This window comes from Pectinophora gossypiella, chromosome 17 (assembly GCF_024362695.1).
Source record: "Pectinophora gossypiella chromosome 17, ilPecGoss1.1, whole genome shotgun sequence".
Classification (NCBI taxonomy): Eukaryota; Metazoa; Arthropoda; class Insecta; order Lepidoptera; family Gelechiidae; genus Pectinophora; species Pectinophora gossypiella.
In genome coordinates this window covers 4,165,474-4,191,393 of record NC_065420.1, presented here as the reverse complement: position 1 = coordinate 4,191,393, position 25,920 = coordinate 4,165,474, and the positions used below count along the sequence as shown (strand labels likewise).

General features: G+C 37.7%; 2 protein-coding genes across 2 annotated transcripts in view; one reads left to right on the top strand and one right to left on the bottom strand.

The window, feature by feature from the left end:
• The window catches only part of LOC126374312 (tyrosine-protein kinase receptor torso-like), a 30,399-nt gene extending 4,888 nt beyond the window's left edge, over nucleotides 1–25,511 (bottom strand). The window contains exons 1-12 of the mRNA XM_050020862.1: nucleotides 24,837–25,511; nucleotides 17,672–17,699; nucleotides 16,851–16,987; nucleotides 9,728–9,983; nucleotides 9,187–9,269; nucleotides 7,738–7,927; nucleotides 6,644–6,798; nucleotides 5,232–5,352; nucleotides 3,178–3,311; nucleotides 1,642–1,831; nucleotides 1,113–1,278; nucleotides 250–684 (exon numbers count right to left, since the gene is read on the bottom strand). Of these exons, the coding sequence (XP_049876819.1) occupies nucleotides 250–684; nucleotides 1,113–1,278; nucleotides 1,642–1,831; nucleotides 3,178–3,311; nucleotides 5,232–5,352; nucleotides 6,644–6,798; nucleotides 7,738–7,927; nucleotides 9,187–9,269; nucleotides 9,728–9,983; nucleotides 16,851–16,987; nucleotides 17,672–17,699; nucleotides 24,837–25,031 (2,090 nt within the window). The 5' untranslated portion in view covers nucleotides 25,032–25,511. The remainder of the gene's footprint in view (nucleotides 1–249; nucleotides 685–1,112; nucleotides 1,279–1,641; nucleotides 1,832–3,177; nucleotides 3,312–5,231; nucleotides 5,353–6,643; nucleotides 6,799–7,737; nucleotides 7,928–9,186; nucleotides 9,270–9,727; nucleotides 9,984–16,850; nucleotides 16,988–17,671; nucleotides 17,700–24,836) is intronic.
• LOC126374367 (uncharacterized) lies at nucleotides 12,108–16,555 on the top strand. The gene is made up of 2 exons (XM_050020981.1): nucleotides 12,108–12,210; nucleotides 12,864–16,555. Exon 2 carries the CDS (start codon nucleotides 13,176–13,178, stop codon nucleotides 14,667–14,669), a length of 1,494 nt encoding a protein of 497 aa, XP_049876938.1. The 5' UTR covers nucleotides 12,108–12,210; nucleotides 12,864–13,175; the 3' UTR covers nucleotides 14,670–16,555.
• Nucleotides 25,512–25,920: the final 409 nt, after the last annotated feature.

Below are 25,920 nucleotides of genomic sequence, written 5' to 3'. Positions count from 1 at the left end.
GTAAGTTACTTTTGACCTCTTTAAGATATAATTTTTTTTGGAAGTTTGGCATTGTGATATTTTTTTAAACACTCGTGCTTTATTAAAACAAACTACACCAAAACTTTGTATCAGCAGATTCATAGGCACTTACTCTAAATTTGGTTTTGTTTTAATACTATGAAATCTAGCTGGGATTGCTGTTCAAAGCCACATTATACCTACAGTCAGAAATTGCTCATAAAAAAGAAAATATCTGTTCATACGTACACATCACTCTGAGTAGTATATATCCTATGTGTAAGCGACTCCAAGGCCATCCATTTCACGGGCATCTTTCCATTTCCTTTCTGTTTATATTGATTCTCCTGGTACACATCCCTTGATAGACCGAAGTCTGCTATCTTCAGCGTTCTGTCGCCTGTTACTAGAATATTCCTTGCTGCCAAGTCTCTGTGGACCACTCTGTTTAATGCCAAAAACTCCATTCCCATAGCAATTTGCCTACAAAACGATAGTAAATCCAAAGGGCTGAGGTCCGAATCACAAATTCCTTGTAAATCGTACAATTTGTTGACGACGAGAGGTGTCAGTTTGGAGTCTCTCTGAGGCTTCTTGAACAGATCGTTCCTGTACTCGGAACCTTCTAGATTGTTGTTGTAGTATTTACCGTTGCGTTTGGACACCATTACGTCCCAGGAACACCTGGAAGGTTGAACAAAGTTAAAAGATGGATAATGGCTAATGCAGCATTGAGACCAGAAAATAATAATCAAATAGGTTGTATTGATGGTTCGGTCAAATGTACTTAAATTTTATAGTCTGGTACAAGTTTCTGGCTAAACCAATGGATTGGAAGGTTCCAGTCGTTTCTTTAAAAAAACCGGACTTGTCTATAATGTCACGGTGCGGACTTTATACAATAAGATATGTGCCACATTAGGCTTTTTTCCAATGTGAATAAAAATGTGATATGACGCTAGGGAGATGATATATCTGATGTACAAAGTATACGTAATCGTATGTCCTGGGGGTCTGTACAGAAAACTGATCTTGCCATACATACTACACTATCGCATTGGGATAAACCTGTAGGTAATGGTAGATGTAAATGAGGAAATAAATAAAAATACCTTAAGAAACTAAGCAGGTCTCCTCGACTGCAATACTCAGCAACGATCAGCGGTCGTCGTCCACTGCAACACCCGACCAGGCTCACTATGTGCGGGTGAACCCCTACACTCTTCATCAGCTCCATCTCTGCTCTGAACGATCTAATCTCCTCCAGGGTGGGGTAGTCTGAACATTCATAATCAGGGATTTGTCAATCCAACATTTTTTTGTAAAAGCTGATGATGTGAGTTTGAATGTAGGTATAGCTTTTTTGGTATCGGTGGTAATAGTTTTCCCGGCTGGATGCTTTTATAATTCGATAGTTCGTAATAGATTCGTCATTAAACGTGGTGTTCTAAGCCGTAGGTATTACGTAGGTTAATGTTAGTTTCACCACTTGCTGATAAACTGTCTGATCTGCTGGGCAGCTATGTGATAGCAGCACTAGGTACTATCAGCTAGGTAAATTATGGACGGGATATTATAGACTTCAACAATTGGTGAAATAGGTATATATTACAGAAGTAGACAGTATAACGGTATGTTTACCTTTCAACATCTTAACCGCGACTTCGCGCCCGCCGGGAGCCAGGGTGCCTTTCCTCACAACTCCGAAGGCACCCTCCCCTATAACCTCGTGAAGCAGCAGCCTCTCGGAGCGCAGTTCCCAACTGTCCTCCAATCCCGACTCTGGACACGACTCCGACAGGCATTCCTTCGGTAACTTTAGTTGTGGACTCTGAGGAAATAGACGATGTGGTTAGATTGGCTTTTCAAGCTAGTAGCGATCGATTGGGTTCATTTAATTTAATTTAATCAGAGTGACGATGAAACTGTAAATCTTAATTTATACCGAATCGACTATTTCAAAATTGTGTCGATTTTATGGCCGCCTACGTACGAACAGAAATAAGTATCTATTAAAATATTTTCATCGTGATTGTAATTAACTACAAATAACAAAAAAAAAATGCACAATAAGAAACCATTTTGTGTGTGTCGTATCTTTAATACGTATAGAGTAGCAAAACGAAAACAAAAAAGTGGACGATTGAGGGCTCGGGTTTTAACAAGGTCATACATAACTTTCAAACGAAGAGGCCAAGGGGTTAAAATGGCCACATCGAAGCAATATTGCTATTTGACATTTGTGTGCATTGCGCACTTACTTTTATATGCGCAAATGTCAAATTGCCATATTGCATTTTTAGATGAATTGGTTTGGTGTGGCCTTTTTAACCCCCCTGGCTTTATGGCTTTTACAATTCTTTTAGGGTATTCACTACATCCTAAACACATTTTTGAAGAGTTTTGCCAACCAGGCCCTCACACCTCACATACATTGCTGATTGCCCTATCTTGTTATTTCATGGGATGAGGCTTATCGACTTGTATATATTATTAGATTTGTTTTTAAATATGTGAATACCTACACTCCAATGCTATCGCGTAAATCGCCTTTGTTTTATCCTCAAAATGACTTTTGTGATATTCGATAGTTGAACTGAATAGATAGGCAGATAATATTATTGAAGTAAGTTAATTTTAAGTAAACACTTTACTTTATTGCACTTAACAACTAGTTATATTACAAACATGAAATGGACGTACTAACAAGGGAGGACTTATCTCTAAGAGAGATCTCTTCCAGCCAGCTCGGAGGTAGTACAAGAATAGCTACGGGAGAACAATAAAGGTGCAATACTTATACGAAATAAATATGTACTTATTAATTATAAATGCAAAAATAAAGTAAAAATAACTGTATAAATAAACAGACTATGGGAACACATAAAGAACCGGAGAGGAAATATGATAGGCCACCTGATACGACACGATGCGTTTATAAAAAACATCATAGAAGGAAAAATTGAAGAAAAGAGAGGAAGGGGTAGACCTCGGAGAACATTTATGTAACAAATAAAAGAGACGGTGCAGGTCGTGTCGTATCAGGGGGTGAAGGATATCACCCCCTATCGTATCAAGGGAAGAAGATAGGAATGGCGATTACTCCACCAACAAGAACACAGCTCTTAAATAAAGAGAGAGAGGGAATACAAATATATGCCTCTTTTCCAACTTTACCTGGAAATAAAGATGTCTTAGCTCGGAGGCTTTCCGTCTTCGCCACCAGATGATGCCTCCAATGATGATGATAGCCAGCGTCAGGACAATACTCCAAGAGCCTGTTATGATCACCGCTTGGTAGTTCCGCCGTTCTGTTGAAGTTAAGTTTATTTTGTACATGGAAAGGGTTGATTATTGGACGAAACTGAGAATGTGTTACACGCGATTACTTTTTTACAGTAGGACGGATAAACTTTTTCTAGTGCGAAAGGGACGAGAGATATGTCATGCTAATCATGTCACATTAAATAGGATGTAAGGGTGAAATAAAAACTCACTAACTTTTCGTAAAAGCGTAGAATTAAGCATACTAAATAGAGATCTAGAGAACGAATACTCTGCGCCTCGCACAAATTCGTATCGGTACCAAGCTAGATTTACCTCCCTCCCCCGCCCCCCGCTGTGTCTCACTTAAGTCTAAGGGTGGTATTTATAAACTAATCTCAGCTTCAAGACATGTTCATGTCATTGTGACAGTTCTCATATAAAAACAGGTACCATGTCACATTAATTTTTTTGACAAATTGAACTGCAAGTCTCACTAAATGTCAAATATGTTAGAGCGACAGAGTCCTAAAGTGGGTACATTATGTTGCTCATGACTGTACCTACCGTAGTTGTAAATTTAAAATCACGGTCGAAAAAGAGTGACACGACGCTAGACTTGAGCATGATCTTGAGGGCAGTCTCAGCTGAGATTAGTTTATTAATACCACCCTTAACGTCCGTAAGCCGTTAAGGAGTAAGGGAGAGGGCGTGGACAGTCTGTCTCACACTTACGCGTCAGGCATACGGTTAAAACGAGATTATCTTCTATGGAGTGTTCAGGCTGTGGTACGGTCCTTTTTTGAACTTTTTTGACAAATTAAACCGTAAGTCTCATTGAGTAAATATGCTAGTGCGACAGGGTTCTAAAGTGGGTACATGATATTGCGACTGTACAAGTCTACAATAGGGTCATTTATTGTTATATTACCTGATGAACTGGTTCTTTGTTACTATACTGTTTATCATGTGTATCTTCCGTCATGTGCGGGATAAAATTGCTTTTAAAACTTGTCACTTGTGTTAGGGTTCCACCGGGTGTCGTGCGCGGGGACGCACACGTTGTCAGGATGGACGATTGTTAGGGTTCGTAATGTTTATTTAATTATTATTAGATTATATAACTTAATAACAGACGGAATAAAGTCGTGAATCTATGTCACGACTTTATTATTTTTAATTTGGAACTGGCATATTATTTCATTTGTTTTTATTTTGATTTCTTCTTTTTCGAACGGGAACGCTTTCCCGCCTTTTTAAAAGGCGGTGACGTGTAATTTTGTTCGGTTGCGGTAATCTGTTATGAAGAGTTGGAGTGTTAACATTGTTTATGTTTATGAAAATATAACATTATTCAAGAGAATTGCTGAATTGTTTGATTACGACGAGCACCTCCCCACCTACAACAACAACAGTGGCTGCAAGTTGTCTTTGATTACTTGTGGCTCTGCCCACCCCATTAGGGATTACGGGCGTGAGTTTATGTATGTATGTATGTACCTCCCCACCTGAGAGCAGTAGTATTATCACACTTGTGACCAATAAGAATTACCGACGTGATATTTTTTATGTTTTATAAGCGTCTGCTTATTCAGTAAGCCTGCATTATCATACTTTGTGGCTGTGTTGACCAATCAGCATGGTCTTTAGTTATAGGTAACTTAAAGCTGACGATTCATGCACTCATTAAACTTTGGACTGTTTTATTGAAATAATCAAAATCATAATCATATGTAATCATTTTTATTTACTTAATCATTTACAAGCTGTAATTACACATCAATAAATCTACAATTCTACAATAAAATGGTTCAATTTTCTTCTTAATTTAAACTTCGTTTTGTTTTCTTCTTCGTAGATGTTGGGGATTTCTACTGTACGTATAGTAATTCTGGATTTTACGGGAAAATTGCGCATTAATCTCGCTTTCCTTGTGTTTATGTTTATGGGGAAAAAGCGGATAATACCTGGGAAAAATGCTCTTCCGGTGTTGTAGGATTTGCCGCTTGGGTTGGTGGCGGCTACTGACACATTGTATAGAGCATGCGCATCGCCGGCAACGTCGCGAAACGTGTGCTGTGTTGTATTCTGAGGTAAGAAACAATATATTGTAATATAATATAAATATAAAATATGTTATTAAAAAGGTCAATATATTATATTATTGTAATACGGAGAAAATAAAATAAAAATAAGTGTTTGAACCGTACTAGATAGACTGTTTTTTAATTGAGCAAACTCAAATCCCACATTATAATATAATATTTTTATGAGAAATTAACGTCTATACAGTCCGCGTGATATTGTTTTTGAGTATGTCATAGAATTTGTTACATTTGGCAATTGCTTGTTATGAAATGAAATTAAAAAAAAAATGAAATTTTTGAATTTATGCGGCTTATTATCATCATCTCCCTAGCATTATCCCGTTTTTCACAGGGTCCGCTTACCTAACCTGAAGATTTGACAGGTCCGGTTTTTTACAGAAGCGACTGCCTGTAAAAAACCGGACCTATCGCCTGTCTGACCTTCCAATCCGCGAAGGGAAAACCAGCCTAATAGGTTACCAACTGGGCTACCACGGCTCGGCTTGTATAAAAAAAGCATTTCCGATGCAATGAGGATGAGAGTTGGAGGAAACATTGCATCGAGCTGTCCATGCAACTGAGAAAGAAATAATTCGTAGTCGCGATTCTCAGCAATGAGCCAGTGTGACTACAGAAGCACCTGATGATAAGCGACGATGTGGTCGAAAATCCCAAAAGAACTTCCCATTGAATAAAATTGGAGCAATTGTCCCGGGACAATTCCTCCACCTTCCGGGAACCTTCCATCAACGGAGTTAGATCTTGGAGTCTAGGATTCATTCACACGGGTTTCAAATAGTTTACAGTTACAAATGGAATTGGATATATTGTTGAAACCCTCATACTTAAAACAAAATAAGTGATTCCAAAATCACTTAACAAGTTATAAATGATTTCCTCTCTTCTGCTATCGTGTGGGTTGTGAGGTGGAGTACCAACCCCATCAACCCTAGTGTCAGGGTTAATATTGTAACGACTACTAACTTACAACAGTAAGTACCTAGTAACCGGGACCAACGGCTTAACGTGCCTTCCGAAGCACGGATCATCTTTCTTTCAGACAATCAGGTGATCAGCCTGTAATGTCTTAATCAAACTATGGATCACAAAGTGATTTTTGTGATTTGTTCTCACTGAGATTCGAACCCGGGCCATCCAGATCATTAGCACAACGAATTCTTAATTACCTAAGAATGAGAAGAAGAATGTTTTACGTTTCGAAGCAGCCCAAAAATACATTCTCTTACACAATTGTGCATTCTGGTTCAGCTGAAGGGACGTCAACCACTCACCCCAGGTAAAATAACCGATCGCAGAATGCCCGGAGCCCGCAGTGTCAGGTTGTAGGTATCTGGTTGGCGTTTGGGTGGTGCCCAGCTGACGAGGATGTCCCATCCATTGGCGGTGGGCTCTGCTGCTAACGACACGTTCTTGGCTGCCTCAGGCACTGCAAATGGAAGAAGTGTCATTAGCACCACTCGCCTAGGTAGCTGGGTGTTAGATAGTCCAAACACTGGCGACAAAATGAGACTAAAAATTATCAAATGTCCTTTGTGTAATATATTTCCATTATGTTACTGTCACCGTAAAAAAAGTCGAGACATCACGCGGTGAGATGAATTCATCAGGATTGGAGGTTAGCTCAAGCACGACCTAAGTCAGCTCTTAGCTCTAGGTTGCTTTATCGCTTTACGTGATAAGGTCGATTGTCGTGCAATAGGGGATTAAGGTGATCTGTTCTTTTTTCATACAAAACATGATGCAAACTATAGAAAGACGGATAGACGAATATTGTTTTAAAATATGTTGCCTCTCAATCTTCTAAGGTCGAGATTTCCAGATACAATAGTTAATCGATGCGGTTTGGATTTTAACACTTTCAAGGACAGAACGTCTACGGACGTTCAGATTCCAAGGTGTCATACTACCTATTATGGACCATCAATGACCCATAGTCTCTGTCCGTGAAAGGGTTAAATGGACATTCGGTCTTACGAGTATATGGCATTAACTTATTTCCGTTTACCGGCATTAACGCAGCTGGTAAATTTCCATGTGGGAAAGCGTTGAGGGCATCATCTTTTGGCGGCGAGGGTGTGCTGCCGCCAAAGGATGTTTTCGGGGTACCGAACTGAGCATAGTACCCCGCTAGCCACAAGTTGGTAGTGTGACTATGGATCGACGATCCAACAGTGTTGTGTTGGAAGTTGTATATGTACGTCTTGCCGTGAAAACTTCGATACCGCGTTTCACGACCGCTTGAAGACTGCATTATTGAATGTGGCGCCATCTGTTGCATGTGAGCGGAACTAGGTGGCCAACTAGTTGGATCCGCTACAATGTGGTGCAAAATTTTAGAGATCTGGCATAAGGGCGAAAGACTTACCAGGTATGGGTAGTTGTTGGCTCAGTACAGACAGATGTTGGTCGTCGGCTTTCAGGTTCGGTTGTGGACTGTCGAAAGACGTCTGGTAGGTCGTCTTCAGTAGAACATTGTCTGCGCTCCCACGCACGTCAAGAGTGCAGTTGTCGTGAATAGGAATGTCTTCTATCGTTATTGTTAAGTTTGGTTTTGCCTGGAAAATATAGTCATTATGATAATTACTTATAGTAAATCGTGTGCATTTATTCACAAACATAATAGAACATAAGCTCATAACTATATATCCCAATGGTGTATGTAGAGGTACATCCATCGCAAGATGAATTAAGTACCCACACCTCACCGAGCTTTCTGTTAGACTTAACAATACAATGGCCCCGATTCCTGCAGACACCTGCTAATTTTAAGTTATACCTGTCATTTTCTTATCCACCGAAAAGGAAAGGGACTAAATTCTGTCGGGTTATTGACCAATGTAAAAATTTTAGATTTCTGCCTTAAATTGACGTGTGTTCTATAAATTTTATGCCTGTCGATTACCCGTCCCTTTCCTTTTCGGCGGATAAAAAAATGTCAGGTATAACTTAAAATAAACTTAGATAGTGTGTACTGGAATCAGCACCAATACAATACAAAAACGCTTTATTGCTTATACACACATACATGAACTCACGCCTATTTCCCACCGGGGTAAGCAGAGACTATAGAATTCCATTTGCTTCGATCCTGACACACTTCTCTGGCTTCCTCTACATTCATCAATCGCTTCATACACGCACGCCGGTTCAGAGTAGATCGTATTAAACTTTTTTTTTCTTTATTGATTATAAGAGAAGCATAATCTGCGGTCTTATTGCTAAATAGCAATTACTAACGTGATAGGTGGGGAGCCGTATCGCCGTCTATAAAGGAACGGTATTCAGGTGTGGTATTAATTATCATTATTTTATTGTCCTTTATAGTCATCAGGTTTTTAAAATCACAAAATGATTATAGAGGGATGAATCCAGTCCGACTATGCGAGATATTATAGATACCTATGATAGGTTCACACCACAGCACCAAGCTCCATCATTGGTCCGTGAAAGTACTATGATGACCAGTATCCAACAATAGTTATTACCTAGTGGTATGGTGTGAAGTTTTTGAACTCGAGACTTTTGTCTTATACCTATACCATAGAATAAGGAATAATAACACGTATAGAACGGCAACTCTCCGCCCGCCACCCGCGTCTGAGCTAGGTTTACCTCACCCCCTCGAACATAGTTTAGACTTGAATCGTACGGCGTCAGACGTCACACACACAGATGCGCGTGTACGATAACGTCAATGCGTGGTGTCTGTGTAAAACGAGGTTGTTTGTATGAAGTGTCCGGGGTGTGGCTATACTACCTAATTAAGAAAGTAGTTGCCATTAAAGGCTGAAGCTATAGTTGATATTCGTCTTACCTTTACCGTGGTTGAGAAGAAATCACCAAGAATCGATGAGCGACACACATGCATGATGTCGATAACAGAACACGAATTTAAATCTGGAAATAAACACGTCATTTTAAACCGTATTCCTGTTATATTAAAATAGGTACGATAAAATACTAGCCCTGTAAATGGGTGAATTTCGGTTTTTGTTCACGTAATTTTCTTCTTTACAGTAAAGCTATGGTAATTGCGAATTAGAATACCTTTTCGCGAGTTGCCTTAAGCCAATCAACCAGTTTGTAGCCAACAATTTAGAAACATACATAAACAAATGTATATAGGCATACATCGTACGGCTGGGCACAGGTCTCCTCTCAATCAACCGGAGTTTTTGAATGTGTTTTACGTCTAATAGCTGGGACTTCGGCTTAATATGCCATCCGAGTTCCGAAATATGGAACCGTCTTACTTTTGCGGTCAGTTAGGTGGTTCAAGCCTGCAATGTCCTTATCAAACAAAAGGCTGTCTCACAAAGTAACATTATATCAATTGAAATGATCAAAAAACTTACCACCAACAAGATTAAGTTGAAAGGTAGCGTCCAGTTTACGCTGTTTGTTAGGGCTAATGTTGAAATGTGAGCTTCCCAAGGTCACTTCAAATTTCTCGCTACCCTCCCCCCAAGAGGGCACATCAGGCCCTCGACGCCACATGGACGGCGTTGCATCGTTATGTAGTACAGTTGTCCATGCTGTATAGTTATAGCTGTTGTCTATGGAAAATTTTACAGGTTCTTCTGATTTGTCTTCGTAAAGTCTCGCTTCTATCTGTAAATTTAAAGCATATGATTATTTCTTCCATAATAGCATACCTACACATTATACAGGCTGTTACCGACACTCCGTACCGAAAAGTTAGGGGGATGATTCAACTTACGATTATGAGTTAATGTCAAGTGGAATTTTCCGTCCCAAAATTGATGTTCTTTTTTAATTATTTTCAATTTCATACTTTTGCAACGGAAAACCCCACTTGATAAACTCCTCAATATTGGGTATAGTGTCAATAACACCCTGTATTATAGAAAAACACGCAAAACAAAGACAAAAACTAGGTTCAAATCCAGCATGGAGCTAAACCAATAATTTTTGAATTCATGGGCTCGGCGGTGAGCAAAACATCGTGAGGAAACCCACATACTTGTCAATTTTTCGGAGGTATGTGACCTAACCTGTATTAGGCTGGGTTTCCCTTCGCGAATAGGAAGGTCAGACAGGCAGTCGCAGTTCTGTAAAAAACCGGACCTGTCAAATCTTCAGGTTAGGTAAGTGTTGAAAACATATAAATATATTTAAGATTTGTATTTTAAATATGGAAACACTTTTGTAATTACATTCATTCGCGGAGCTTTCGTTCTTCCCTTCTCTCAATACAACACAAGACAAGACGCTGCTGTTTTATTTCATTAAATAAATTTCACCGTCCCGACACCCAAGGATTTCTTCATGGTCCTTCGAGCAACGTGAGCATAGTGTGCAGCTCATCTACAGGTGTTTGCGGCCAAAACGGTGCGACGGATCAGCACGATTTTTGCGTCAGAAGTTTACGTCGGGCAAGTTTGTGAGTCCATTCCAGTCGCCATTATTCCTGAGCAACGCGGTAAGATTGTACTTCATTCATTCACTCAATCATCGTTGCCGCGGCGGAAGGACACACCGACGTCGAAGTGTTCAAAACCGGAGAAAGCAATCTTCATCTGCGTGTAACCGAATTTACAAAGAAGAACTTCAATAGTGTTCGTTTATTTGTAACGATTTTATTTCGTCAAACTCGCCGAAGACAAAGGACAACGCAATACAAATAAAATTGCTATCTCACTCACTCATAGCATATTACGGAACATTAATATTGCTACAAAAAACGCGATGTTCGGAGTGAAGTGAGCGATTTTTAGCAATCAACGTTGTCGTTCAATACAATCGATCTCGATCCCAATCTTAACAGGAATTGTATTGCATCATTTTTTTACCACGTTTTCGTATACCGAGCGACCATATTTTTTTCAGGAAAAGTAAATTTAAACAATTCAGTACTTGTTTACGTAATTAGTCAGCAATATGGCAAGCGACAACGAGCTATTTAACAGGCGGAAATATGTGAAAGGCACGATGACGCGCCTACGCAACTCGCTAACGTCGGAATTCCTCGCGTCCGCATCCGAACAAATGTTACGCACGAAGCAAGAACATGCCCAGTCCATCTTCAAGGAGTATATAGACCTGACTGTTCAGGTCAACGACGACCATGATCCCACTCCTGTTGAAGAGGCCTACTTTGTGTGTATGGACTTACTGCGCACTACTTTGCAGTCAAGATTCGGGACGACGGCGGCGGCGGCAAAGCCAAGTGGCGGTTCTAATAACGTCACGTCCGAGTTAAAACTCCCTGATATCCAAATACCACCATTCGACGGCAAGTACCTAGAATACAAACCTTTCATCGAATTGTTTACGGCGCTTGTACATAACGATTCTAACATTGTTGACATTCAAAAGTTTGTGTATTTACGTGGTTTTCTAAAAGGAGAAGCCTTCGATCTTATTAATAATTTACCAATACAAGGCTCAAGTTACAGTGAAGCATTGACAATCCTGCGTGATCGATATGATAATAGTCACAAAATTGTATTTGAACATATATCCAAGTTATTGGATCTTGCCTCGATACCCAGGCCAAATGTAACCATGTTACGTAATTTAATTTCTGTTGCAAAACAGCATGTAGCAGCTCTAAAAAATTTAAATGAACCCGTTGACAAATGGGACAGCATACTTGTATGCATTCTATCTCGCAAACTCGACCCAGTCACTAATAGAGCTTACTGTTTGGATAGGAACTCATCTCAATCCCCAACTTTTACAGATTTCATAAAATATCTTGAAACAAGAGCCCTAGCTCTCGAAAACTCGAGCAACAATGATGTCATCGGCGCTAGGAAAGTACAAGCTACTGCTGCAGTAACAAATAATCATGTAGCTAAGTGCTATTACTGTGGTAAGTCAGATCACAAAATATTTTCATGCCCCAAGTTTTTGCTTGCATCGATTGCAGAACGTGTTGAATGTATAAAAGCTAAAAAGCTATGCAAAACCTGCTTAAACAGCCATACAGGGAAATGTCGCTTTCATTTTAAATGCACTCACTGCAAGCAAAATCACAACACGCTCTTGCATGATGGAAATGAAACATCATCATCTAGTACTGAGGGTGGGGTAACGTTGCTGTCAGGCTTAAATGACAACAACCAAGTTTTGTTACCTACTGCCAAAGTAAAAATATTAACTAGAAATGGGCAGGAATTGATAGTCAAGGCTTTATTAGACTCTGGCAGTCAGTCATCTTTCATTACAACTAAATTAGCTAATCTAATTGGGAGAAATCTACTAGCTACAAACACAGAGGTTTCTGGCATTGCTAAAACTGGAAAGAAAATACAAAGTTCCTTGCAAGTGGACATATTTTCATGTGCTTATCCCTATAAAGTTAATACTGACTGCCTAGTGGTGGACAAAATAACTACTAACTTGCCACAAAACAGTTTTGACCTGTCACTTATTAACATTCCAAAAAATTTATTACTAGCCGATGACACATTCAATAAAACAAGCGAGATAGACATTTTATTAGCTGCTGACATCTTTTTTCAGGCGTTGCTGCCCCAGCTTGAGGACCAGCACAATGAGCTCAGCGATCCCGCGACACCCCGACTCGTTCACACGCAGTTTGGTTATTTGGTTGCAGGAAAAGTCCCCGTACAGTCTCCCCATGAACTTCAGAGTACCCCTGTTTCTTTGTTTTGTCAAGAATGTAAAACAGACTTAAATTCTAATGTTATTCAGTTCTGGAAATCTGAGGCTGTACCAGAAATATATCCTGAGCACCCCACGTCTGAACAAAAATATTGTGAGGAATATTTTAATGAAACGGTTCAACTTGTTGACAATAAATTTGAAGTCTCAATGCCTTTAAAGATTCCAATTTACGATGTAAACAATACTTTAGGGAATTCTCTAGTTCTCGCTATGCGCAGATTTTTGAATTTAGAGAAAAGGCTCCATAAAGATGAAGCTTTGTTCAAAGAATATCAAAGTTTTATTCATGAATACATAGACCTTGGCCATGCCAGCTATGTCGATATTTCTAGTTACGATTTTAACAAAGATGCGGTATACTTTATGCCACATCACCCTGTCATACGTGAAAATGCAGTTAGTACTCGTTTACGTACAGTATTTGACGAATCTATGAAAACAACAAATAAAATTTCTCTGAATGATATTATGTTGAATGGCCCTGTGGTCCAAAACGAATTATTCGACACTCTATTGTTGTTCAGACTAAATAAATATTTTTTCGCTTGCGATATTAGGCGTATGTTTAGAAATGTTTTAATAGAAAAAAGTCAGAGGTCACTCCAAAATATATTATGGAGAGATGACCCCCATGAATCCATAAAATGTTTACAATTAAACACTATTACTTATGGCTTAAAAAACTCATCTTTTTTAGCAACAAGGTGCTTAAATGAGTTAGCTTATAGATCTAAAAATGAATATCCTTTGGCTGTCCCAGTAATTCTAAATGCAACATATGTTGATGACATATTGTATACTCATAATGATTTAAATGTAATAATAGAAACAAAAAGTCAACTTTCACAATTGTTATCTAAAGGTAGTTTCTTCTTGCATAAATGGTCAGCCAACGATTCCAGTATTTTACAGGATATTCCGAAGGAACAGAGGTATTCTGGAGAAATTAACATGCAAAAAGATGTTAAAACGTTAGGGTTGAATTTTGACGTCAATTCAGACACTTTTAAATTTTCCCCCCCGCCTAAGCAATCTGTCAAGACCAAAAGAGAAATCTTAAGTTTTATCAGTAAATTTTATGACCCTCTTGGACTGATTGGACCAATCTTTGTGCAAGCCAAACATATTATGCAAAAGCTATGGCTGTCCAAAACAGACTGGGATTCTATTCCTCCGCCAGAATTAAATAATAAATGGCAATCACTTTATAATGACTTAACTAACATGTCAAGTATTCATATTGAAAGGAATACAATGTGTAAAAGTGAACATCAAACATTTCAATTAATAGGATTTTCAGACGCATCCAATGTGGCATATGGTTGTGCAATTTATGTGAGAACTATTGACATGCAAGGTAAAGTTCAAATGTCACTATTATGCTCTAAGTCACGCATAAATCCCATTGCACCTAAACAGTTAACCATCCCACGTTTAGAATTAAACGCTGCGCTTTTACTTGCCAAGTTAGCTTCAAAAGTATACAATACTATTAGTCAGAAACAGATAGTAAATGAAGTTCACCTTTACACAGATTCACAAGTCGTATTGGCGTGGTTGAAGACCGATCCAATCAAATTAAAATCTTATATTGCGAATAGAACAAAATTAATTACTGAATGTACTAATAACTTTAATTGATCCTATATACAGACAGATAAAAATCCTGCAGATTGCTTGAGCAGAGGAACAAGTCCCTGCGACTTACCAAATCACCACTTATGGTGGTCAGGGCCTAAGGAAATGTCAGATTGTAATTATAAATTTAAAAATTGTACTTACCAATTACCCGAGGACATTCCTGAAATTAAATGTTCACAGAACGAGGCGGTCTGTGCGGCGGTATCGCTGAGCTCAAATGGGTCGTCATTCCTTGATAATTTTATTCACAAATATTCTGATATTAACAGAATGAAACGTGTACTTGCATATGTCATTAGATTTTGTAATAATTCTAAACCTAACTCGGCCAAAATTAAAGAAAACTTTGTTTCCTTTGCTGAGACTAACAATGCATTATCTCTGCTTATAAAGCACGAACAGCTCAAGTATTTTTCTAAAGATTTAAATGCTTTGCAAAACAGTATGCAAGTACAAGCTTCTTTAAGAGGGCTTAACCCGTTTATAGATGCTCACGGTCTTCTCCGGGTAGGAGGTAGACTGCAACATTCTGGTTTGCCATATAACCAAATGCATCAAATTATATTACCTAGGCAATCTCTAATTACTTGTATGATAATTGAAAATGAACATAACAAGCTTTTGCACGCAAGTCAAAAATTAATTTTGTCTAGTTTAAACCAACGTTATTGGATTGTCAATGCTTTACGCTTAATTAAGAGTGTAATATTTAAATGTATTACAGAATAGACCAAAATGGAAAGATAACATGCCAAATGTAAAGATAGGCGATCTTGTCATTCTGAAAGAATTGGACACACCCCCCATGACGTGGCCAATGGCTAGAGTCACAAAGGTATTTCCAGGTAGTGATGGAAAAATAAGAGCCATGGAAGTTAAAAAAGCAAATGGTAATTATCACAAAACTTCTATAACTAAAGTTTGCATATTGCCTTTAAATTAAATACCTAACAATTTAAGTAAGTTGTTATCAGGCTCAGTCTAACTACCTATTATTATTATTACCTGTGTATAAGGTTGTCCAGTTCTCGTAGGCCTAGATGCTTCTCAGGTAACCTAATTGTGCCTGAGAGGATGCCAAGAGACTTAGGCTAAGTTAATTAATAAGTTTAATTAAGTTGAATTGTAAAACTATTCATTTTCCTAACTAAATTATAGTTATGTCACTAAGACTGGTTACTTACCAATTTACGTTTGTAAAAGGAACAATTCCTAAGTTATATATAAGAGTAAATAATCGAATAATAGCTATAAGAGCAAATAATTGATTTCACTATTACTAGCTGCCTATGTAACAAGTTCATAAACTTAAAATTTAATTTACTTTACTTAATTATAAATGTAAAAAATAAATACTAGATACTTACATAGGTACTTACCAGTAATACTTACCTCAGTGGTTGTATAACATAAAAGTTAAAAAGGTTAAGTGAAAAACAAAAAAAAAATAATTGTAGTTATGTTTATTGTAAAATTACAGTAACTTATATACTAGTAAACCATACTTACATAATTGTACTTACCTTCCAAACTTAAGCTAGATAAATTAAAAGTACTTATCTTCTAAACTTAACCTACTTAAACTAAAACTATAAATAGATAATATTATAAATAATAAGTTGAATGTGTAATTGTAATAGATAGTTCAAACTATTCTTCATAGCACTGACAAATGCAAAAGTTATCGCACACATTTGAATCAGTTACCTATTAATTATATACTTACAGTCCATTATCGAAGCATTATCTTTTGCCTTGTTGGGAGTTATGTTGAAAACATATAAATATATTTAAGATTTGTATTTTAAATATGGAAACACTTTTGTAATTACATTCATTCGCGGAGCTTTCGTTCTTCCCTTCTCTCAATACAACACAAGACAAGACGCTGCTGTTTTATTTCATTAAATAAATTTCACCGTCCCGACACCCAAGGATTTCTTCAGTAAGCGGACCCTGGGAAAAACGGGATAATGCTATGGAGATGATGATGATAAGCCGCATAACAAGCAATTGCCAAATGTATCAAATTCTATGACATACTCAAAAACACTATCACGCGAACTGTATAGACATTAATTTCTCATAAAAATTGTTTCTTACCTCAGAATACAAATTGCGAATTGGAAGGTCACACAGGCAGTCGCTTTTGTCTGATAAGGAATATATTGAGATACTTACGTATGCATTGGGATCTTGAGGGACTAGAACCACCATCCTCATGACTTTCAGAGCAGCCACTTTGTAAAGCACTTGTCGGTGGTTGCGACATATGTACTGCAATTCTGGAGGGGGGAATGTGAAGTTCCTCTCGACACCTGTAAAATGTTATTACCTACTTATATTCTGTGACAGAGAGCAACACGGACCTCTTCGTGCTGCTCTTTGTCTGTGAATGCCTAGACAAGTGACAAACGTTTATAATAATAATAATAATAAAAAGTTTATTTCGGACTTATAAAAATACTATATGTTTATATTTCTACACAGTCTAACACTGCGATTAAATTAAAAAAATAAATACCACCGAGGAGGTCGCATACATACAGGCTAGGTTTATCTCTGATTCGAAACATTAAAACATTTATTTGGCAATTAGCCATGCCCTCCTATTTATGTAAAGTCATGAGCAATATAATATACCCACTTTAGGACTTTGTCGCACTAACATATTTGACATTTAGTGAGACTTACAGTTCAATTTGTCAAAAAAGTTAATGTGACATGGTATCAAAGTGTATACATATTAATGCTCGTGACCGAAAGTACCTAAGAGTAATACGTGCGCGTTTCTTCAAATCAAATAAATTACACTTTACAACTTGAGCGGCATTATTTCTCTAGATCAATTTCTTCCAGGCAACCACTACCTAAGACACTAATGCGGGAAACAAATAAAATTAAACTTAAGTTTCTTCTGTTTATAAATATTACTATTAAGTAGTAAGTAATTATTTCTTCTATTTATTAGTAGGTACTTAATAATAATAATAATTACTCACTTGAAAATTTCTCGATACAGCTCTGCACCTGAAAAATATACTTTGATAATTAAAAGGTCAAAGTTATATGAAATGGAAAGAAAGAAGCAAACAAATGCATTCGGCGAAATTGATTTCCTACATAAATTATTGAAAAAAAAATCGAAAATATTCTTAGTAGGTACCTAAGGACTAGACGACACAGGAACACACACAAGAGTAGCCTCAAGTCTCTACAAATAATCGAATACTTCTTTAAAAGCAATTGTACGAGGGGTAGGTAGGTAGGTCGTTTTTCTCTATTAAGATTTTATGCGGAAGCAAGAAGTCAAAAATAAATACATTAATGTTGGATGTTGGACATAAAATTTTCAACAGGGAAGACGGGTTCAAATTATCGAGCATGTGGAATCCAGTAGTAGGTGTTGTAAAAAGCTTGAAACGGCCTAATGTGGTGAAAAAACGTGAGGACACAGTGAGTGCGGTTTGTCGTAGTGAGTTTGGTGCGAGTTCAGATGGTTCCGAACATTCCGATATCAAAAACATAAACAAGCGGCAACTGCTCGTAGAAAATTATGGATCTACCTACTCCACTCCAATCTCATGCAACAGTGTCGAAATATCGGGAGTCTCATATCCCCATTTAAACGCGGTAAGAACCCGTTATTATGTGCTTTAATAATGTTGGATGAAAAAAACCAATTAAATATAATTTATATACACGTTTTATCAGTCATCGACCTTATACTATTACAATACTTATTTAGGCAAAGGGGTCGCAATAGTGGAAACTAAACAATATATTATTGACATATTTATTTAGTGTATTCGTTTGTTTATCTGCACTTATGATGTGACGTAGGCGATGACGTGCATGTTAAAACACTTGAGTCCAATTAATGTTACTGTTTGCTTCTTTATTTGTGAAAAAGGAACAGACAACATTACTTTTAAATTAATGTATTACTATACTATACTCTGTATAGTAATACATTAATTTAAAAGTAGTAGAGTTGAGGAGCTCGGTGGCGCAGCGGTAAACGCGCTCGGTCTACGATTGTTGAAGTAAAGCAACTTTCGCAAAGGCCGGTCATAGGATGGGTGACCACAAAAAAAAAAAGTTTTCATCTCGAGCTCCTCCGTGCTTCGGAAGGCACGTAAAGCCGTTGGTCCCGGCTGCATTAGCAGTCGTTAATAACCACCAATCCGCAGTGGGCCCGCGTGGTGGTTTAAGGCCCGATCTCCCTATCCATCCATAGGGAAGGCCCGTGCCCCAGCAGTGGGGACGTTAATGGGCTGGTGATGTGTGATACAGAGTATAGTGACACCGTACCGATAACTGAGAGAAGTAGAATTTTCCGTCGAAAAACTCATGAAAATGTTAGTTTGTTTTTAAATTATTTTCAGTTCCATACATTTGCGACGCCCCGCAGTACTCTGTCTGACGCTAGTGTGATGGCGCCCAGGGTAGTCTATTACAAAGCCATACTAGGACTCCTGTCCTCCGCCACTGATACACTGTCTGTACTGCGGGGCGGAAGGCAAGAGGGAAACCACTGCCCTATTTTTCCCTAAAAATGTAGCATGGAAAATGCTGCACCGACAAGAGCGTGGCTCTAAATTGATGATGATGATGACATTTGCGACGACAATTCCACGTGATATTAACTCAGAATCATGAGATGAATCATCCCCTGAGTATTAGGTACGGTGTCACACACATTGTAGTCATCCTTACTCTACTTATGGATATTTTATAGAAATGCTAGCTTTCCGGCTTCCTTCAGCGAAAACAATATGAAATAACCATAAGTAGGTACTAGAGCATAGAATAAGGAACAATACTTACTATGTAAGAGAGTAAAGATAAGGATGACTACAGGGTGTTAGTGACACCGCCGTACCTAATACTCAGGGGGATGATTCATTTAGAACAGAAAATAATTTAAAGACATTAACTTTTTCATGAGTTTTCCGACGGAAAACTCAACTTCTCTCAGCGATACGGTCTCACTAACACTCTGTATGTTTTATGTTACTCAGCAGTGAAGTAGCTTCATGCTGGTGAAAGAATTTTCAAAATCAGTTCAGAAGTTCCAAAGATTACCTTTCTACAAACAAACTTTTTTTACGTCTTTATAATGTTAGTAGATTCATTCTACTTTCCACTGCATTCTGTTAGTACCACGTTAGAACCCTGTCGCATTAATATATTTTTATATGGTCGTAAGTCCCAAATGCCTTTTAAAATCCAAATCCCATTGTTTAACTATTGTGTCTGGAAATCCGGGCGTTACGAGGATATAGTGAGACTTTACGGTTCAATTTGTCAAAAAAGTTAATGTGACATGATACTAAAGTGTATCATGTTAATGCTCGACCGTAATACTTCTTCTTCCGTGGACTTCTTCCGTGGCGCAGACCTACCTCCCTTTATCTCGGTTAAGTTGGATAGGCTATCAGACAGTTATTAACAAGTAGTGAAACATTCTCTCGGAATGCATTTAAGGAGAGAATAGAGTACTTCTCAAGTGAATGGCATGCGAATGTTTTGTTTACGCGAGTGATTCGGTCGATGCAATCGGTGCGATGGTGTTTGTCAACAGAATCCCGAAATAATTCGTACCTACACCCTCTTCCATGGAGGTGAACCTTCATTTACTACGCCTTACAGCGGCTACATAAGGCCAATGTCATAAGACAACTCAAAATCACTTTTAATACTTGCGTCTTTGATCTGGATCAGTGTTGATTCATAAAAGCGTTTTATATATATATTTATAGACTATATCCCAACTCGGGTAGTCAAAAGAACATCTATTGCAAGATGAACAAGTATCCACGCATCACCAAGCTTACTTTTAGATAAACGTGATATTTGATGAGCCGTATCGCTGTCTATAATGATAAAACTGCACTTAAGATAAAATAATAACTCATTGGTGCAAGTCCGTTACCGGGGTTCGAACCGGCGCTTTACCACAGGATTACAGCGACTTTGTTTAACGTTATATAAGTACTTAAGTCTTATAAAGGAAGACAAACATCTGAACACATTTTAAAGTTTTTTATTCACCCCCATTCCACTACAGGGGGGTTTAAAAGGCCACACCGATGCAATTCATCTAAAAAAGCAATTTATTGCTATTTGACATTTGATTGCATTGCGCACTTACTTTTATATGCGTAATAAATGTCAAATTGCAATATTGCTTTTTTAGATGAATTGCTTCGATGTGGCCTTTTTAACCCCCCAGAAGTCTTAAAGATTGAGAGGATAATACAGCTTTGATATAATGAAAACCTTTTAGGAACGCCGTCCATAACTCAGAATAATGAATTCACTTCGTTTGTCTCCGATAGCTATGGAACAAAAAAGCGATGATTTCAGCAAAATGGATGGTGTTCGCCTGTCCGACTTTATTGAATTTCAATGTGGCTGTAACTTATTCTGTGTTACCAATTCCTGTTGAATTCCAAATCAGGAAAATATTCAAATGTGTAGCAATCGTTTGTGCCTTTTGGGCCACTTCAAGGGGCTGAATGTTGTAACATTATATCTTCGAAATGGTTTGTGATACATCTTTGAATGCAAGTTTAAAAATGTCTGTAAGATGCTTTTTCTTGTATTTTATGGGAATGTGGGTATTCTTTTATTAAAGTCGGCGTTCCAATATACCGTTAGCCGTTGTATGTATAAACGGATAATAAAATAAGCACAAAAGGCGGAGTTGTTGGAGCAGTCGTGCTGTAAAAATATATACTTATTCGTGCTGTGTGTGATATTTAAAGACATAATCGTTCTGTAACGGATATATTCGCCTTAAAAGTTCAATTTTCAGGGTGCTACTGTGGTTGTCTGGTAATAACTGGACACATAATAACCAGAGGTACTTGTATAAATGTTAGTTAACTATATAAGGCCCCACTTTCGTACGGTACCCAATAATGAACTTTATGATTCGATGTATTTATTTGACCTGAATGAAGACAACATTGGACTTTAAAGAGCAATTCAGGTAGAAAATAGCCTTTCGGATACTCTGCCACTATTTTAATATTTCACTGACAAATTCTATGACGTCGTTCCGTAACATTACTATCGAAATAAAGATAATATCTAAGTATATACTATATTTGTAAGTATTTTATGTTTTTATAACACAATAGCCGTACGTAAGTTAATCATACGAAGTTTAGTCAGGTCGGACATCCGAGCTTCAACCCGCTGACGAATATAGTAATGCTTATTAACATACATAAACTCACGCCTATTTCCCAACGGGTTAAGTAGAGGCTATGAAATTCCATTTGCTTCGATCCTGACATATTTCTCTTGCTTCCTCGACATTCATCAATCCTTTCACACACGATCGCCGGTTCAGAGTAGATCGTACTAAACCTTTTCTAAGGACATCTCCAATTTGGTCAATGTACGTCCTTCTAGATCTTCCTCTTAGTTGCTAATGGTTATTAAGTACATAATTATATTGCCGTTGGGATGGTTTGATCACCTATCACCATTCGGTATATCTATATATATCTTAAGATAATAGGATTGGCTGCGAAATGACCTGTGGCTCTGTGCTGTACGGATCGAGGGATACGGATAATCCCGGTCTGGACTTGCACCAATGAGTTCTTAATGTTCACTAACACAGTTAGTTCGACTATTATAGACGGCGATACGGCTCGCCACCTATAACGTTGGTCTAACAGAAAGCTCGGGGAGGTGTGGGTGCTTAGTTCATCTAGCGATGGATGTTCGATAAGCTGCAAAAATCCAATCAGTTTCTTGCAAAGTAATGAATTAACTGGTTGCACTTAAGACCTCCTGGTTACATGTCGTTTCTGTAATAGACCAAAAACACCTACAAAAACATAAATTTTATAATTTAGACAACTAAAGGTTCATAACTTTATGGTTTGGTAGTCTCAGTAGTTCCTTTAGCTCCTTTGAAGGAACTACAAGGACAAAAAATGCTCAGTAGTTCCTTCAGTGGAACTGCTAAAGGAACTACTGAGAATAGTTCAATTTCCCTCACCACTGTTTACAAATAATTCGCTGGGCTCAGTGACGGAACTTTTGCTCTTAGATTGTACCTCTGACTACCCCAATTGGGATATACTCGTGTGTTTACGTTTTATGTTTCTATGTTTTATGTAAGTATGTAAATTTCCCCAGAAACAACTAGGTTGAACCGAAGCTATTCAACGGGTCAATATTTGCTAACAGGCTCTAGTACAAATTGCATAACGTCGTGTCTTCCCGCGGTTGTCGAGGGTATTTTTAGCCGGTCACCTTCGAAAATGTCGATATTTGGGACTATTGATTATCTCGATATCGGTAGTACTTTATTGTCGAGATCTGCATGATAAGGCTACCTGTCTATGTTAAGGCTTTAATAACTCCGCTTACGTCATACGTTTCTAGCATTATGTTTGTTGTTATTGATTTACTATTAGCTCGTGGTGGTGTATTGGGTTGGCGTGGCCAGCAGCGTAAAGGTTCGATTCCTATTTTTTTAATCTATGGTGGTTTCTTCTCCAGTCCAGGTAGCCGTTGGAAGAACGCTTGACCCTCATTGATTCTCTCGCCTGACCCTGTCACCATAAGATATTTGACATTCAGTGAGACGTACCTACAGTTCAATTTGTCGTAAAGCTAATGGGAAATACTACTAAAGTGAAAATACGTATTTATTCTTGCTCGTGGACGTATGTAATCCGCTGATGCTCAACACACGAACACCGCTTCGCCGTGTTGTGCAGCGCTACAAAATTCCTTCCCGAGAATGTTCCCAAAGCGTGTCTGTTGTAAAAACTCTTTAGTAAGGACACTGGCTGCTTTTTTCAAATTTGCGCGGGAAAATAACGGCACGTCGCTGGTCATGTGAGAATCGCCTCAAATCTACAAAAGCTGTGTGTGAGTTGCCTCCTTTCCTATTAGGGTTTAGTTAGACACGTAAGCCATGTCAGGGGCCTTTAGCGGCTCAGTAATAACCCTGACACCAGGGTTGTTGAGGTTGGTATTCCACCTCACAATCCACAAGAAAATATAAAGATAAGAAGAGAAGAGACACGTAAATTGTGTTTGTTTGTCTAGAATCAATACGTTCCGAAAATCTTTAAAAAATCCAGACCTACCAAATATTCAGGTTAGGAAAGTGGACTCTGTGAAAATGGGATAACGTTGGAAATTATGATTAGGTTCCGACAAAACTGAATCTGACTTTGATTCACATTCACTCCCAAGGAAACTATTGAACCCCATGTTCGATGAAAACAAAACTATAAATTAACGATTTAATTAAATAATTTCAAAATATAACTCCTTGGACTAATGGACTTTATTAATGTCCTGACACTTCTGTATATTCATGTATAACATGTTACTATAGTAACACCTTCTGTATGTAAACAAACATAAGTTTGAGAAACTTTTTTTTTTCTTGTATCGACAAAAATAAGACAGTTTTGCCCAAACAGTGTTTTGATTTGCCTAAATTAGGTATAATATCACTTTTAAACTGGGCCCGCGTGGTGGTTTACGGCCCGATCTCCCTATCCATCCATAGGGAAGGCCCGTGCCCCAGCAGTGGGGACGTTAATGGGCTGGTGATGATGATGATTACTTTTAAGATTGGGGTGGAATAAGTCGTGATCAATAGCTAGGCTTCCCGGGCATGTCGTGAAATCCGACAAACTGAAAACTTTCTAACATGATGGACAATGGTTATGGGCGATTAGCCGATCCCTATTGTCACCAAAACGTGAGTTTATATTTACGTTCACTTTAACAAAAAAAGTTCTTCAAATTTGTACACATACTTATTAAAATGCAGCTTGTAACTATTGTATTTATTTTTAATGCCCAGTAAAGTTACAGATAATCAGCAGAGAAACAATATTTTACAAAATAAATACCTAATATACTTTTTTATATTTTACGTCATCAAAAAAAGCAAAAATAAATTTACTTTATGATTTATAGACATAATAAAAATAATTTTATAGCAATGTCCACGCGGATAAGGGATTACTAAAGTGAGTTAGATAATTACCTGATTAATTAATTATTATATTTGATTTTACCTGAATAAACTTTTTTATTATTATTATTATTTTTAATTACGACGTGAATGTACTTACTAAAAAAAAAATAGTAAGGCATTAAAAATCTTACTTCTTCCGCCGAATAGAACTCGCTGCAAACGTCGTTAGCCAATTCGTATGTCTGGTTTACCGACGCTGGTAGATTCACTGCAACTTCTTCTACAGCCAGGGTTTGATCTCCACAACACAGTAATGACAACATTACAATAACAATTATGTCCTTGTAACTGCACATAGTCGTCATAAAGTTAGATTTAACTGCCATGTTTATCGTTCTTCACGCACTAAACCGTTATTAAAGTACCCACTTTCTACGTGTAGTTTAAAAACTTACTTTTTAGAAAACTTTTTAATTATAACCTTCGGTTTGAAAAGTCACTCTAGTCCGTAACCTCATTTTAATTTAATTTATTAGAAATAAAATCCGAATACTACAATCTGTCGCATGCCGAGAATATTGTTATATTTAAAAAAATATGATTATTATTAAAAAAGAAAGAAAATTCACATAGCATTTCCAGCCAATGCCAAAAAAGTATCCGAACGTGTTTAAAAAGTAGATAATAAAAGCTCCATGTGTTAAAAAGGAAAAAATCTAAAGTACTTAAGATTTAAAAAGTTCGAATGTGGAAAATGTGAAAATGGCGCGAAGTGAGAATAGACCCGCGCGCGTTGCTCGTCCCGCCGTGACCAACTGTGGGTGTGGGCGCCTCGTAGCGCCGTCACTTTACTGCCGCTACCTGTCTACTAGGGCGCTTCTTAGCCCCCTCTTTTAAAACACTTATTGAAACACTTGAAACATGAAGCAGGTAAAAAATCTTGAGACGCTTTTTATGGTGCTTCTCTAATACGTAACACTTCCGTAGTAGAATTATGCATGTTAAAAATGGTCTAAGGGTACTTATTTGTAAATGTAAGCAATTTATTAAGGTAATACAATTTTATTTCACTTTAGATAGGTACCTAAGTACGTAACTGAAAAATCATTTTACTTTCGAATCTCTACTTCGCCAGTTGAAATTATACTTAGGCAGTTTTCTGTTCAATTGAAAACTAGTGTAAATTGTTTCTATGCAAAGAAATTAGAAGGTATATCTTAATAAATAAGTATATTTATTGTGTTTTGAGTGCATAGTAGAAAAGCTTTGCTACTT